The sequence below is a fragment of the Cuculus canorus genome, chromosome 6, assembly GCF_017976375.1.
Source record: "Cuculus canorus isolate bCucCan1 chromosome 6, bCucCan1.pri, whole genome shotgun sequence".
Lineage (NCBI taxonomy): Eukaryota > Metazoa > Chordata > Aves > Cuculiformes > Cuculidae > Cuculus > Cuculus canorus.
Window position 1 is genome coordinate 23,772,158 of NC_071406.1, and position 17,614 is coordinate 23,789,771.

Consider the following 17,614-nt stretch of genomic DNA (forward strand, 5'->3'; position numbering starts at 1 on the left):
TCAAAACAGATGGGTTTCAGGTTGCTAAAGGAAAGCAGCTAAGGAATACAGATGTGCGCAAAATTAAATGCGCATTATCCTACATACACTCTAGTACATGGAAATTTGCAATCTGCTGGCATCTGCAAGAAATATCTTTAAACTCTAAGGAACAGATGAAAGTTGGAAGACATTTCAGACCTCTAGGATACCTCAGGAGCCTGTGAAAAAATGCTCTGCATTTAACTGACCGCCAGCAGGATTATTTTATGCCACGTTTTACATAACGTTTCTTACATGGTTTTCAAATCCATGCTTTATTGAAAAATTAAGACACATAAACCATCCTGATCATATAAAGCTTCCAATTTTAGTGGTTATCTGAACTCAAAAGCCAGAAGGTGATATAAATAAAATCAGAAGAATAATAGGTAAATATACATATGTGCACACACATGCACATTCACACATGCAGTTGATGGAAATCAAACCCAAAAATGAGACAATTAACAGATACTTGTATCACCAGATGCCTGTATTATACTAATGATTTACCCTTCTCCTAAAATAAAAGCAGAAGCTACACAGAAGGGAGAGGGAGGGCAGCATTAAAGATAAAATCTGGGCTTCAGGGACTATATTTGAAGTTTGTACTGTCATCTACAGGAATTCAGTATAACACCAAATCACTTAGTCTTACAAATAAAGACTGCCTATTATACAATGCATTTGACTACCAGAAGGTTAGATTACTAAATGCTTACCGGTCACTTATTACACATACAGACATAAAACATGACTATGTTTTATTGACATGTATCTCTCTTCACAAAGAGCATCACTTAAAATAATTAAAACAATTAGAAGCTACATAGAAGACTAAGTAAATTTTATTAAAACACAAAGTAGTTGCTAATGCCAGCAGCTCCGGTAGCCCCACAGTGTAAGCCCTGCTGCTTTCAACACACTCACTCCATTAACACAGGAGAAAAGCCAGAAACTAAGGGAAATGCAGACCATCTGCTCCATCCAGATGCAGCAGAACGTACTTCTTACCTTGAAAGCTATTTACCAGCGACAAACTGAGATAAGATCAGTTTAATCCTCTAATCACAGACCTAAAAGATCTTTTGGCATCGTATCACCATAAATAAAACCAAACTACATTCACTCGAATGGAAAGAAAACTTTGGCCAATTTTTCTCACCGTTAGCGTTTCTCTCGTCTAAAACAATTTTAAATAAAAGAGACACCTTAGGTTCAGCAAATACTACTGAAACATACACGCACGCATGCAGTCAACAACAAAATTCTTGTTATTCTGTGTTCTAAAGATGTTCTAATCGATTTAACCGGCAAAGAGATTTAATCGAAGCATTTAAATTCCCAAATAAAGTCACAGTCTAAGGATATATTATATACCGGATTGTTTTAAAATAAACCCCATAGACCGCGTACCTTAAAAGCAAACAAGCGGCACGATTTCTTACCTTGAAGTTATGAATCTTCTCGTATTTTGGAATATGTTCATTTTCTTTCAGAGTTGCTCTTCTGACGAGCGACGTCAGCTGCGAATAAGCAAAGAGTTTCAGAGGTTGCCAGATTGTCACGGACGACTTCTGCGCCCCCAGTTTCATGCCCAAGGCTGCTATCAGTAAGTCTGGCTGGCGACCCCCCCGCTTCGAGCCGAGCCCGGCAGCCCCGTGCGCCCCGTGTCCCGACCAGCACTCTTTGGATGGCATCTTGGAGGTGACAGGAAGGAGGCACAGCCCCCCCCTCCCCGGACCGATCTGCGCTCCGGGTCACTCAGACTCGGTGGGGAAGAGCAGAAAGGACCATGTCGGAGAGCTCAGCCGCTGCGGAGGGCGCGCAGCTACCGGCGCGGGGCCGCGGGGGGCGCGCAGCCCGCCGGCTCCATCGGGCGCGGGCACGCGCTGCCCGGCTCGCAGCGGCACCGCCCCGGGGCGGCTCCCAGCGCCCCCGCCCCGCCCCGGCAGCCGCAGGTGCGCGCGGGGAGCGGCTTCCGCGGCCCCGCCCCTCCTGGGCCCCGGCGGGCGAGCGGCCGCTGCTGCTCATCATCACTCTTCTCTTACAGCTCTCAATACCTTTCAGCACAAAAAGAGGCTCATCCGACTCGCACATCAGCCTCTTCGAGTAGTGATGTGAACACAAATGCTACCGAAAGTTCATAGAATCATAGAATAGTTTGGGTTGGAAGGGACCTTGAGGATCATCTATTTCCACCCCCTCTGCCATGGGCAGGGACGTCCCACCAGACCAGGCTGCCCACGGCCTGATCTAGTTCCTTACCCTTTCCCCCAAAGACCCAGACCCTGCCTGGCTGTGGTGCCTCACGTTGGGGATTTAGGAATGTTAACAGGTGAACGACACACAGTCTTAAATCAGAGTGAAACCTTCTGTTCGGAGTGATGCGACTGACATTGAAAGGTGCACAGGACAACGTGGTCCTCACTACCCTTCACGCAAGATGAAAGAAACAGTATTTCACACCGGCATCATTCAAACGGAGTGCAGCAGAGTTGGAAGTGTAAGGGGCTCATGGAGGACCTGGGCAGCCCAGGCCACATCCACCCAGCACTGCTCACCAGGGCAGCCCAGCTCAGGCTTCAGCTCCACGATGATGGGAGGGGGCACCATGATGGCCACAACTCCTGCCCTTTTTCTTCTAGTGCTCTCCAGGCGTTTGGGAACAGGCTTTGTCAGAGACTGCACAAATGGACCTCTGGTCTGACTTTCTACGGCAGTGATTTATACTGTGGGGCTGACCACCATCCTGACACTGAGGGTGCAACAGGACCTTTCCCCGTGTACAGCTTCGCCTGTGCAGCTCGGCAGAGCACAGCCCTCCCTTCTCTCACCACAGGCTGCAGCACCACAACCGCTCTCCCTTCTGCAGCAAAGGTATTTTTATCTCTCATGACTCAGTAACAACCAAAGACAAGCACAGTTTGTCGCAGTCTTCTGGGTGGAATTGGCGTGTGTTTTGCAGCTGGATCACAGCATTACCGTTTAGCTCAATCCTGCCAATACAGCTGAGGGTAAAGCTCACTGTGAGCCCCTCTGGTCCCGTGCATGGCCACCGGTACCTTCTCTATAGGTTTTAAAAATCATCTGGGTTTCAGCAGAGGGTCAGATTGCAGAGATTAAGGATCAACATATGTGCTTCAACAACCACTAATCTGCAATGCAAGTTAATAGCTAATAATCGAAACACCGGCTACAGATTATACAGGATGAAGCTGTTGGGCATTAGGGGCTCATGCAGAAGCCTTAGGAGCATGTGGCTCAGTTCCCAGTTTCCATACAAACAGGAAGCTAGTTGGTCCATCCTACTGAGAAATAATTCTCCAACACCTTCCTCAATCTGCCTGTCTTGCTTTTGACCACTCATTTTTGCTGCAGGTAAATAAATGCCCCACTCTCACATTTTTCTGCACATCCTTCACAGCAGTAGGAGATCAAGAAAAATGAGGTCAGGCATAACCTGACCAGCTCAGCCATGTGAAGTGGCTACTTCACATATAGTAGGGACTCAGTGATGAGGAAGCAGAGAGGGTTTTCAACTTATTCTCCGCTTTCTTTCTAGCTAAAGCCACTTAATGGTTTCATTCCCAAGGGCTACATCTGATAAAAGTCCTCAGGGAACAAGGTGGACCTCAGCTTGCCCCAGAGGAGTCATCCTCTCCAGACAGCTTTGAGTGACAACAAGCTCTGGAAGCAAACTGTGGAGTTCTGGAAATGTGGGACCATTACAAGCTTCTTTGGAACTCAAAACTTTTATTTTTTAAAAGGCAAAAATAAATCACAAAACATTCATACTAGGAATCTTTGAAAATTGAGTTTGTTGGAAATAAATAACCCAGCAATTTTCAAAAGCACATTTACTATCTGAATCAACCCTTATTATTCTGTATAATCCCGCTAAGGAAGTATGATAAATCTGAATTTTTCTTTCAATTGCTGGTAGAGTGCATATTTGTTTTTTGACATACTCATTCCTTAATTGTCAGCTTCCTTTTTCCTAATTCTGAAGAACTGATTTATTTTCAATTGCACTTCAGAGTCACGTTAGTGGAAACTGATCTCTGGATCCTGGAAAATTAAATCTTAAGAATGCCAATAAAAAGGTAAGCAAAACTACCCAACAGGGAAAAGTCCTGTCTCATGGCTGTAATTATGGAAATGCATTATAATCTGGAAAGTAGTTATAGGATTATGAATTTTAATTCTAACATTACTTTGTGTTACAATAATCTAACTCAGACTGCTTATTGGTTTTACATAAATCAGATTCCCATTGTTCACTGCAAAGTATTTTCTGCTGTTTACAAATACGGGAAATCTGGGCTCACCTATACTTACAGCCGGTCACATGTGCCATAGGCATTACAGTTGTGCACAGTAGAGGAACCTCGACTGAAAGGAAGTTAAAGCCGTGAAACTAGCTAACTGAAAAATTACGAATAATATATATTTGTTATCTATTTCTTATGTATATTTCCCCAGCACAAATCAGTGCTGTGATTAAAATTCATACAGCTGCTTTCAGATAACTTCATTCTATGATGCATACACTCATTCTTCTGTCATTACCTAACTTCGTGAGTTTAGCATTGCAAGCTAGTGCACTTCTTAACACAGCACTCTTCCTTTCTTTTGAAAACCAAAACAAAGAATGAAATTTCTGTTGTACACGCCTTCCTGACCACACTATGGGTCACTGGGCAGGTCCAGATCTTTAGCTTACCAGCACGTGAGTGAATAAAGCAAGAGAAAGCAAGCCACTGTCCTCAGGTAGCCCTACTCATTGCAGAGATGAGTCACCACCCCTGAAGGCAAACAAATCTAAGTTATGGACCTGGGGGTTCGACTCAAATCCCACAGGAAGCTGTTCTCTCCCAGTGCACTCTACTGCTCCAGCTGCCCTATGCTGTCTCTATTCCCAGCCTGCAAGCCTGCAGGTCCTGCTCTACACCAGTGGCTCCTATACTCTCACTCGTCAGCAAAGTCCCTCTCTATAGCCCTTTCATTTTCCAACAGTTATCTTTAAAACTCGCTCTGTCTGGAGCCTACCTTGATGGGGACAATTACTAGATACTGTCTGCTACATATTGGATAAAAAATAGAGGTAGAAAACTGAGGAGGAAAGTAATTTTTCTTCCACTTTTCTAAGTAAAGTCTTGTTTTATTTTTGTTTTATTAAATGTTTGTGGCAGACATTTGCACAAGTAGGAAGCAATACACTGTGCTGACTGCAGGAGGAAGGAAAGTGCAGGGCTCTCTTTTTTAAATTTAGTTTAAGGACATGATTTCACAGGACTGAGACGAACCGAAAATGGAATGATTTGAAGTAATAGCCAAGCAATGTCTCAGCAGAGCATGCAACCAGAGCAACCTCTGAGTCCTGTACATCTTAGTGACTTAAACAAGCACTAAAAAAACCAAACCCAGCAACACAATAACCTTTAAACCAAGATATCTGTTTAGAGGTTCTGCATTGTACATGTAGACTAAAAGAAAAACAAATAAACAAACTTAACCTGCTATTTCAAATATTGTCATTTGTTTTAAAGCCTCAGCCATAAGAGTGGCTCAGTCTAGGTCTTACCAGGACTCTGCTTTCCTTACTTTTCCCTAGAGTAGCCCTTCAGAGTGTGCGAAAAACAGCTGTTCTCTTGAGCACTATTTGCTCTCAGAGTTGGCTGTATAATGTGTGTGTATTTTCTGCTCCTAATCTCGCAATCAGTAAGTCTTATTATGAAGGCTCCACAGAATAGATTTTAAAGTCATCCATGGCTTGCAGTAAATTCCAATTAGTCACACTCTGAAAGACATATTATGTAAGTTTAATCCAGTCACAATTCAGTCAACATTGGACAAATTGTCTTTCTAAAAAGGCAAATCAATGCATTTCCCACTTGTTGAGTAATAAACCAAAATCACTTCTGAAAAAAAACCCCAACAAAACAGCTCACAAGTCCTAAAATGCCCAGGCTAGACTTAATCAGACCTCCTGAAGCCCACGTGCACTTCCAATACAGTGTAGGGTTTAGTTACCTGACCAACTGGCTCCTCTCTCAGACACAGTATCATGTTTGCTTCAGTCTCTGGAACATACCACAGGATTTTCATTCTCATACAGTATTTTCATGTTGTTATGACTAATCACACCTTTGTTGTTTCAGACTTCATATATAATAAAATCCCTTCCCTCTAAGGAAAGTATTTTAATAATAATAATAACCATCAGTTATATTGCACACTTCTTTAAAAAAATAAGATGATGCCCTATCATACATATCTCAAAACCCAAGATATTTGGTTTGTTATGTGTTTAGCCACTGTATATTTTGTAATGCTCTGTTTCACTGTATAGCTAACTCAGCCAAATGTATATGCTCAAAAAATCCTTCCTTGCCTGAACACTTTATGAGCGTATTTTATGGTCTCAGTACATGATTTTCAAAGGCTAATCAGTCAGATCATGAAACTGAGCCTAGTTTCCTCAACACAGTTCTTGGTGGAGGCTTGTTCCATGCTAAATATAATTTTCCCAAGTTGTATCTTTCACAGAATTGTTCCCAGGGAGGAAGGGGTGTCCAAAATTTTACTTTGTTGTTTAAAATCGGTGATAAACTTTTTATTTAATTTTCTTCACTTGTAGACACGCTGATGCCAGACATAGCCTCTGCCCACAGAGAGATGGTGTGAGCAGAGGGTAGGAACGCTATTCCAAGAAAAGTTCTTCCTGAAAGCTGACGTTTCAGGAGCTGGATGTGAAGGACCATCACGCAGTCTCAACCACCAAACTAAGACTTCTCTTGCTGCCATTCCAACACAGCCACATTTACCTGGCACATGGACAGCATCAGGCTCACACAATGCTCAAAGTATACTGGGATCCTCAGGCAACACACAACCCTGCTTTGAGTCTGCAGTTACCCACAGGAGAGTTGGGCTTTAAGACATGGTTGAATGATGAAAACTTGCTGCTGAGAAACATTCTATTTTTAATAACAAAATTTTCCAAATGGACAGGCTTCTAATGAAATCAGATCTTTCCACCCCCGCCCTCCCAATGAAATACCTATTGCAAAATCTAAAGAAATGGCTATTAACATTTTTGAGCTTTTATTTCTGATATAAGTGTATGTGATTTCTGTATCAGATAATGCACATTTTTACATCTAGAATTTAAAAAGAAGTTGTTTAAAAATGTTTTATTTAAAATCTTAATTAAATAAATTCAGCTAAAGTGTTGCCTTGGTTTAAACTATGATTGTTAAATTTAAAAAATAAAACTCTAAACCAAAGTTTAAATTATGGAAAAAATGTTGCCCTGCTAGAAATTACATAGTATTCCTGCTAGAAATTACATAAAACGTGAATTCACTTGGTACTCTATTGTGCAACACAATTAACATTATTTGGGAAGGTTTTATGTTCACACTGATGTACTTACCAGAAATACGCTGAAGTAGCATGCTTATAAAAAAGCAGAGATATCTTAGGGGAAGCCAACAGAAAAGTTGTTTTTCTGTAGTCTTAGTCCTATAATCTACCAATCACTGCAGCTGATTTGAATCTAGGTCAGCTGGTTTATTTTGTTCCTAGTGGCATGATGGGTTGTAGATTTGCTCCTGGCAATTACCAATATGGGCCTTTGGAAATGACGAGTCAAAACCGCGCAAAAGGCCCTTCTCTTTCAATAACTGACAAGACAAAAACAATTAACAATTGCGGTTCTGGATAGTAGCAGAAAAGCAAGGCACTTTTCAGTGGCAAACACCACATTTCCTTTTTTTAGGGAGGGGGCTATTTTGATACGTAAACATGGACCTGGCCGTGGCAAAATAAAAAAAAAAAAATCTCACAGTATCTGCAGTAAGAAGTTCTGCTTTTGTTTTGGTTCTGGAGGATTTTGCTAACGTCAAGCAACTTAGCTTTTAGTGAGGTCAGCAAGTGGTCTGCTGCGTCCACAGAAGGAGGGGAGGTAATTCTAGGGATTTCCTTCATACTCCATAGGTACAAATACCACCAAAAGGGTGTATGTGGGCATGTGAGAATGAACACAGGCAGGGAAATGGATGTTGCAATCAATAATGCCACTAAGCTGGGTTTTGCAAGCAATCACTACAATTTAATTTATACTGACAAATAATAATACGCTTCCTCACAGGGTCGTGATCTGGGTGGGTGAGAGATGGCGTAGTCCTGCCCCACTCCCAGGGAAGGAATCTTGTCCTGGTTCAGTCCTGAGCCAGCAAAAGCCATAAGGCTCTGCCCTACAGACACCAATGCAGGATGTCTCCATGTTCCCCGGCTGCTTCTGTTAAAATAACCAACTGTTCCAGGCCTTCCCTTGAAGTCAGACTACCAGCCTGTTTGCAAGGGGCCAGATACGACTACAAAACAAAAGCAGAGCTGCTACCAAGCTCTGTGACGCTAAGTCAGGATGTGCCAATCAAACACCATGATAAAAGCTACCCAGAAAGCTAAGACATGAGCTCTTTTCACCCCTAACTCTGACTGCATTGAGGAAAGCAGTTTCTCATGACCATGAGTTCAAGCTGAGGTATCAGCCTCAGCAAGTCTCTCCTTGCTTTGCAGTAGCTTATTACCACAACCCCTTTCTTTTCTTGGGAAAACAAGCTGCCATAAAAGGAAGCCAAACCAGCCAAACTTGGGAAGTATGGAAGGGGACCAGGAGCTGGTATAGCAGAGAAGATACCACCTCCCTAACCCAGGGGGCCAGCAGCATCACTGTTCCCCAGGCAAAGCATGCAAGACTGTTCACAAGCAAGGAGAAAAGCATCACAGAACACCAGAATTTGTCTTAAGTAAACCGTTCAAATGAAGCCTGTCCTTTACAGCTTTGTTTCCAGTCCTTTCTATCCTTCATAGCATTGGGTTTGGTCCATCCTATCTTCCTCTTCTCCTGCCAGGAGCCTGCACCATGGTGGTGGCAAGCTAAACAGTGAGTTAAAGCAGCTGGCTGTGTTAGGTACTCCTCTCCCAAGGAAAGGCAGAAGCAGAGAGACCGGAAGGATTACTCAGAATCATTTAAGTGTTTATTATATATTGCTAAATCAAGGCTAGAGAGGTCTGTCTTGCAGCTATGAGACCTATGGAAAGAGGACTTGATGGAGCAAGGAGGTTTATCTAAGGGATTAACCCACACACTAGGAAGCAACATGCAGAGGCTGCTCCTCAGCAGCTTCTCCATCTCACTCCTGTTTAAGTCAGCATTTTCTATTTCAGCTAACAGCATCACATTTTTTTCCTCTCTTTGGTGCATCTCCTCGCTGCCCTGCGGGGAGCTGTGACGTTGTGACCAAGGCATGACTGACGTTTGTTGTAGCAAAGGGTCACTCCAGAAGAAGCCTTGTCTTGACGTGTCAATGCAGATTCTATTCCAAAAAGACCTTCAAAGTCATTTATAAATGACACAAGACAGTGTGCTCTATAGGAGTGATAACAGTCAAAATGTAGTGCAAATTGGCAGCTGTGTGAATGCCACTCTTTTGGAAAAGAAAGCACATCAAAATGCTTAACCACACACTTTGATGAGGAACCTTACCTGTTCCCTAGCAAGGAAACATTGATGGTGGCCAAACCTTATGAAATAAATAATTTACAACACTACCTTTAAAAATCATATTGATAAAAGCTGTTTTTACAATAAACCCATGTATCTTTTTGTAATTGAAAAAATGGGATAATGACAATCATGCAAATTACTATATTTATGAGGGTTTTGTTTCATTTATTCCCCATAGAACAGGAGCTTTGGCTATTGGTATAACAGGGGCAAACAGTATGGAAATCTCTTTTTATGTCTCATTAATATTTTTTACCTGATGTGTAATAGTCATTTCACATTAATCTTGTCTGGCAGTCTAATGCCTCTAATACTAGCCTTTTTTTGTTCTATGCAGTAATTCAATTTAGAATAATTCAATGTATGTTATAACTGAAAACTGCAGCTCATTAATTTCTAAACGCTCTTTGTATTTCAGACTACACCTGCTCCTTTGGCACATCCTCTATTTTGAATCCATCCACTTCTTTCTGAATAAGCTATGTTGCTATGATACATGTACTATCACAATTTCTTCAACATACTTTCAGTCCATGACCATACTTATTTAGGATAAATAAGATTAAGAGTGCAAAGCCTCCTAACCCATCCTTAATTATCACTTCATTCAACCCTATGAATCAAGGTGAAAACAATTTTTAACCTAAAGGAATACTAAAGCTGGGACATGCATTCTTGCAAAATTTATAATGGTGAAAAACTCACTGCAAAAAAATTATGAAATGGGATAACCCCCAGTGCCCATTAGCAGTCCTTGCATACCCTGATTACCAATTTTCTATGTGCATGTGTGTCCATGGGCATAACTGTACCACTGCTGTGAGTCAAGGCCTACATTTATTTTATACAATGCAGTTAGGCAGACTCAGAAAATGAGGTGGGCTGATCATCCTTCAAATGAGTCTCTCATGTACACTCCCACTACTCTTGCATAAATTTCTATTTCAATCAGCACTGATATGAAACCTGCAATGAATGAAAACAGAGTGGAATTGGCAACCGAATTATACTACGTTCCAAAGACAAAGTATCGGTTATTATCAAATTATTAGTTTATTGCCACCCATAAAATCCTCTAATCCCTGATCACATTCTCAGAAAAGACTCACTTTGCATTCTGTTGACCAGTGTTCCAATTTTCTCATTTCTTCTTTTCCACATATGGTTCATCTTTCCTATTTATTCTCTCTTAGTTTCCTAATTAACATTTTAAAATGCCTCTGTCGTGAAAATGTTCATGTAAGGGCAGGATGCATCTCATTTCCCTAGAGAAAGCTATAACTGTTAAAAATTCTTACTTGAATCAGGCACTGAAGAAACCACTGTCTCAAATGGTCAAATCCATCATTTTTGAAACAAATTTAAATAATGTCTTCATTTGAAAACTGAATCATTTAAAAGTATTCAAATCGAGGCTGGCAACGCAACTCCCCATCATAAACTGGGCCATGCAGATTATTTAGCTTTTAGGGGAGAAGCAGGCATTGGCACATGGACAGGTTATACAACTTCTGTTACACAGAAGGAACTTCAGGGTTTTCTGTTCTGGACTTCTCCCCTTCCCTCACCCGTCACCATAAGTCTGTGTTTTCTTGCGCATACATTAGCCCTAGGTCCCAATCAGTAACTCAATGACCTGACATTTGGGATTTCAGAGGTATATGACCTTTGGACAGAAGCTCTTCATTTCAGTATTAGGCACATTGAAGCTGAAAGTTCAGGGAGTATAGTTCCATTTCTTAAATTCATTGGCAATGACCAAAATGTTTATCCAGCACACCTGCTTTCTTCTTGTTTAGTCACTTTTTTTCATCTCATCTTACAGGGCAACTTTTTATTTGTACTGCCACCATCAACTAGCACTTTCAGGAACACTGCTAATAAGATTTCTAACACTGAGGTTGTTTGAATTTTCAACAATAAAAATAGCTCAAGGGAATTAATGCATAAGGCCCATTAAAAAACCCCTACAGAGTAAGCTCTCAGCATCACCAACTTGCTGAGCAGTGAGTCTGCCCTATGAAGTCCAGGGTGTAACAGAGGTGACTGGCAGCTTCCAAGCACCAGGCTGCAGTGCTGAGACAAATAATAACAAGGATTTGGAGGCTGTAGTGAATGAGAAGCTGTCACATAAGACACTGAGCACTTTGAATTCTCTAACAGATAACAACACATGATGCTTAGAGCACTTTTAGTGCATTTGTACTAAACACAGTTACTGTAGTCATCAGCCAGTTCACAGAAATGCCTGAATGCAAATGTAATTCACTATCATATTAACTTTGGGAAATGGTTTAAGACTGTCCCAGCAATGTAAAATCATCAGAAACCTTTAACCAATAAACTATTTGATACATGATATAAAACATAGAGCTTTCTCACCTTTACATGCAAAATGGAAATAGGGAATACAGCCTACTTTTCACAGTATTTTTCCACTCTTCTCTAAGGAAGGGGAAAAGCTGCTTGCCTCTAAGTGCTAATAATCTAATACATGAACTGGAAATCTTTAAAAAAATTACTACATCACATACGTATGACTAAGGTTTAGCAGAGGACATTAAACTTTGTGATAGTAGCTCTAATGTTCCTTAGGTAAACTGTTTCACACTGCTTTAGTTCTAAACCAAATGCAATAATAATCCCCACTGAAAAGCGATACAGTAAGCGCATTATAATATGAATGTCGCTATCAGAAACACATCATCCTGCAGTTATCTTGGAAGTTGTATGGATGCGAGGAATACCAGTACTAAGATGACGAGGATTAGAGCAACAGCCGTTCATCAACCGAGAATCAGATTTTTCAGCGTGGTGATTCTTGTCTCCCTACACATTAGGGCTGTAGAAACAGTGAATGCCAGAAGCAACACTGTTTCTAACTGCTGATACCATGCACAAAAAAAGGCTAAATATGGAAAAGTTTAATGTTCTAAAAGTTAATGATCAAAGGAAGACTTTGCAAAACTGTCAAGAGTTGCTGTCTTTGCTGGTGACGAGTATGACAGTTTTGAAGTAATAAGAGCAAGCAGTTTATTGAGCTTAGTAACAGAACTGCTCTCCTTACTTTGTTCAAATTTACAAAAGGAAAACATTCCACTAGAGACTAAAACTAAGCATGAGAAATTTTATCTGAAAATATCTTTTTTTCTTGTGAAATGTTAAAAGGAAGAAAACAAGGGCTAGAAAAAATCAGCTTCTGCAGCACTAGCTGCAGGATAAACGGGTGTTGTTTTTTTCCCCACAGTCCAATACTTCATTTAGGCACCTCTAACTACTCTTTCTGCTCCCACTTCTAAAACAAGCATTACACTCTTCATGCGTCTTAAGGGTTTGGTAACAACTTATGAATGGGCAATTATCAGCGAGGCAGATGTGCTTGTCTGTCAGGAGATTCTCTAACCAAAGCGGGACAACACACCAGACCACACAGCTCCCCGTCCTTTCCTTTGTGCAGAAGCCAAATGACATGTTTTTCTACTTGTGAGCATGCAAACAGCGACCAAGGTCAAATGTCTTCTCCTCTCCCATCTAAATAAAAAGCACCGCACCCCTCACTGAAGGGGTTAGGAGAAAAAGGAACTTATCTGAATAAATTATAGAGGTAAGCAGAGAAAACCCTCGGTAGTTGAACTCGTAGCACAGACTTATGCAGGCTATAGAGTTGCAGAGGATATAAAACACAAGACATGTTGAGTACCAATTCACAGCCAAAGTTGCCGCTTGCTGCAGCACTGGCTTTTCCTTGGGACTTCCATGTTCAACTAGTGACTAGACCTGACCCTGCCTAGTTTATGCGATTGGACACAATGGTAGCCCAAGGTGATTATCACCAGCTATACAGTGTCACATTATAAAGTCTAAGTGAGGTAAGAAACTTGTAAATAACAAAATTATCCTTTTGTAGGGCTCTTAAATCAACAGTCCAGTCTGTTTCCTGTAGAAGTGATTAGTAATAGAAAATAATTAGGAGATGCCAGATGGGAGGAGGAGTTAAAAAAAAAAACAACAAAAAACCACAAACCCCAAACTCACACAACTAAGGAAGGAGAACAACAAACGAGGGAACTGTCAGCTAGTAACCCACTGCAGTCCCTTACTGCCCAGAAAGCTGATTGCATAAGCAATAAATGACAACCACACGCCTACCTTAGAGACTGCTCTGAAAGAGATCCACCTTCTTTCTGTGGCCACTGCATGGATTATTCAGTTGGGAGAAGGCATAAAAAATCAAGGGAAACCACAGTTTAAAAAAAAATAATAATATTTCCAATGAGGCCTCCCTACCTTACATCTAAGCAGCCTTTTTGAAAATCTCAAGTGTAAGTCCTATAGTGAAGGTATGCAGCAGACTCCTACAGTGTGGTAAGACTGAAGCCACAACATCTCTCTACTGCTCACTGGGAGTTGAGCTGGACCTCTGTGTTTCTGCATCTCATCTACTAAGGTCCACCAGGATGGGAAAAATCTCTCTCCTTCTGAAAAGCACCAGAGAAAGCTATGCTCTTTGGCTCTTCAAGACCCAAGGGAGATTCCTTCCTTGTTCCCTGTGATCCTTGTGCTAACCCATCCCAGTTAAAAAGAAAGGAAACTTCTGCCAATACACAGAAGCTAAGGATATATGGTATATTTTGAAGGGCATTAAAATGTAACCAGATCCAAACCACCAAGCATTAGAAATCCTGGAAAGAACTGCTGGTGAGGGCTTCCCGCTGACTTAACCTCACAACACAGGAAAAGAATAACAGCTTATTCATTGCTAATAGTTTCACTTTATCAGCAACAACACAACCGGTATTCTTCAGATTTAATTGCACAGTAACTGTACTGCTTTACAGCCATTTTAACAGTTATGTACGCTATTCATTTCACAAAGGCTCGATCAGGCACAGGGCATACACTGAGGGTAATTACTCCTCACACTTTTGTTGTGTGACCAGACTCCCCCTATTACACTTGGCAGCTGCCTGTCTCAGTTTAATTAGACACTGGACTTCAGCTAAAGACTGTATCTTTGTTTACATATCTCACATGCCAGATAATAAAAGAGTCTCAGGTGAAAAAGCATAAAGTAACATGAAAGGTCATCTCAGCGAGCACTCAAGTGACTTTTACCCACAAGAAAAGGCTGAAGCAGGATACCGATCCTCAACTGCACTTACAGAATGGAGAAAACCTCTTTACAGGAGCTGCATCATTATAAGAGTTGCGCTGTGCATTCGAAATGCAACCTGCCCTAAGCCACTCTTCACTGTCTGAAGATCATGGAGCCTTATTTGTTTTGAACCTTGTAATACTAGAGCAGCAATATGCAATCAGGCTACCAACACAAGCATGCGACTTCCATTTCACATTAAACCCACACATTACTGTGTAAGCATTAAATCAATGTGCTCTGGAGACACAGGCACACACATAGAGGCAGGCAGGTGAGGTCCTGCAAGGCTAACTAGAATCAGCTGGGATGTCATTTGTAATCCATAGGAACTAATGGAGCACAGCTGAGCACCAGTCAGAGCTGGCACAGAGAAAGGATGAAAGAATTTGACCTGCGAAAAACAGGAGAGTTATGGGACCATGTTTAGCACTGGAGCTGAGCTATAGGTCCAGTAAGAAACCCTTAAAAAACAAATATGGCTTGCTAATTTATCCTTTATAAGCACGAGATACTAACAAGGGAAAAACTAGATGTTTTGTGACCTGGGGATTAAATTAGAAAAGTTTATGCTTCATTTGGAAGCTCTGAATCTTAAACCAAGATTAGTTTATATAATCTTTTTAGTTTATCAATTTTACTGCCATGCTGAACGTAAATAAGGGCATAGGTTAGTCCCAGTGATTATGAATAGAAAAAGCACCCTGCAGTTTGGAGAAAAGAATTTTCTTTGTGCTGATGTCTGCACACTGGACAGTACATGCAATTAGCTTGCTTTTCTCAGGTCTTAATAAACATATGGTTAAGTTGAAAATGTATATGCTTATGAAAAAGCATCATAACCATTCGCAGTCAGTTTGAACTGCATGTTCCATATATTATGACATATATGGCATTAGATCCCTACCACCATAAATGCTAGTGCACAGAAAGGGAGGATGAAGAAGACAGAGGCTGGGGCAATCTCTGCGAAGTACAATGTTGCCAAGATGCTGGGGCAGCTACCTAAAAAGTCAGCTTGTCTTTCATCCTGCTTGGTATTGACAAAATTGTCTGTGCTTTGAAGTCTCTGCTGAAAGATGGGCTAAACCCAGAAGAAAAACATAGAAGTTTTTGCCTTCCACAGAGTTATGTTTTATTTATAAACTACATTAAACTTACAGAGTGATTGTCATGGACACCCGCGCAGGGACTGCAAAGGAACATTTGTGAGAAAAGAGTTGACAATATCCTCAAGTTAACCCATGGGACTCTTCAGTGCTCAGTCTCCCGTGTCTTTAAAGGTACTTCAAGGTAAACATTTATTAATTGTACTTTTAAAAACACCATTGTCTTATTGCTACCCTTGTTATAGCTATGGCTTGTCTAGAGTTTTATACACTATAAGCCCATCCCTTCTAACAAAATTGAGTTAATTTTAGTAAATGGGAATCATAGAATGGTTTGGGTTGGAAGGGACCTTAAAGATCATCTAATTCCAACCTCCCTGCCATGGGCAGGGACACCTCCCATCAGACCAGGCTGCCCAAGGCCCCATCCAGCCTGGCCTTGAACACCTCCAGGGATGGGGCAGCCACAGCTTCCCTGGGCAGCCTGTGCCAGTGCCTCACCACCCTCACTGTAAAGAAATTCCTTCTTATGTCTAGTCTAAATCTGCCCCTCTCCAATTTAAAGCCATTCCCCCTAGTCCTATCACTACATGCCTTTGTAAAACGTCCCTCCTCAGCTTTCTTGTACACCCCCTTCAACTTCTAGCATGAAAATGTCTTCACTCTCAAAGAACACTCTCCTCCCTGATTATTAAGACCATGTCTTCTTTTTAGTTGCTACTGGTCCCAGTGTTGGCATTACTACGGACCAAAGAGTGTTCTTCCAAGCTGTCTTCCTCCATCACAGATCTTGTTAAGGGGGGTTATGGGTCTACAACAGCCTACTGTATCTTCCCTGGCTACATTTTCTGATGTCCTTTCACTGAAGATAAAATAAGCTTTGGTGAAGGAAGGTTTAAAGCAAATCTTACTAACAGATTTGACTAAGGGCAAAGTAGAAAAGCAGCAGCATCATTAATGAAAATATCAGTGTCAGTTCAAGGTTGGAAAGTGAGACGGGTCCCTCTGCAAACACCTGTAAACATGACCCTTAATTTTGTATGTGGAGACTGCTATGAATGTTTTAGAAGCGTACACAGAGATTGCAATTAACTTTGTGATCTGGATTATCTTTGCAAGCAGGCTTAGAAACATGTTTCCTACTATAATGACACAGATTTACATTTCCAGATCTCCTTGCACAGGGTTGCAGACAATCAGCCTTCATCACTATGGAGGAAAAAATGGTATCACCACTAAGGTCATTAAAAACAGAAAAACCAGTGCTTTTGTTAGGTGACCACTACCACAAACTTCTCTTGATTCTTTCTATCTGTCAGAACTGAACTGAATATAGTATAGTCTAGAAAGGGTCTTTAAGTGATTTGCAGTCATGGAAGTTTCTTGAAGAAACCGCACTTACCACCAAAGTAAGCATGAATAAATGTGATTCAGTTGCTATCCTAACATTAACCTCAGCATTTCATTCTGAAAGATGGAATAACACATAACTGATTATTTCATTTTCTCATAAGAAATATTAAATCTACAATAAATCACTCATAAAACTTGTTACATAAATATCTCAAAAGCATGTCAAAATGAAAATAAAAAATGTTTTGCAGGGCTTTCAAGAAGACTTTGATATATTTATCTAGTTATTTTTTCATTTCTGAGAGTTTCCATTTTTATAAGGTATTTAACCGAGTCTGCTTGAAGGCCGTAATTACCTTTGAGAATGGAGAATGTTAAGAGATCCATCAGTACTCA

At 41.1% G+C, this 17,614-nt stretch overlaps 1 protein-coding gene across 1 annotated transcript in view; it reads right to left on the reverse strand.

Annotated features, from left to right (window-relative positions):
- Nucleotides 1-17,614, reverse strand: part of CHN1 (chimerin 1) — a 100,831-nt gene that overhangs the window by 30,501 nt on the left and 52,716 nt on the right. Inside the window, exon 7 of the mRNA XM_054069760.1 lies at nt 1,470-1,547. Within this exon, the coding sequence (XP_053925735.1) occupies nt 1,470-1,547 (78 nt within the window). The remainder of the gene's footprint in view (nt 1-1,469; nt 1,548-17,614) is intronic.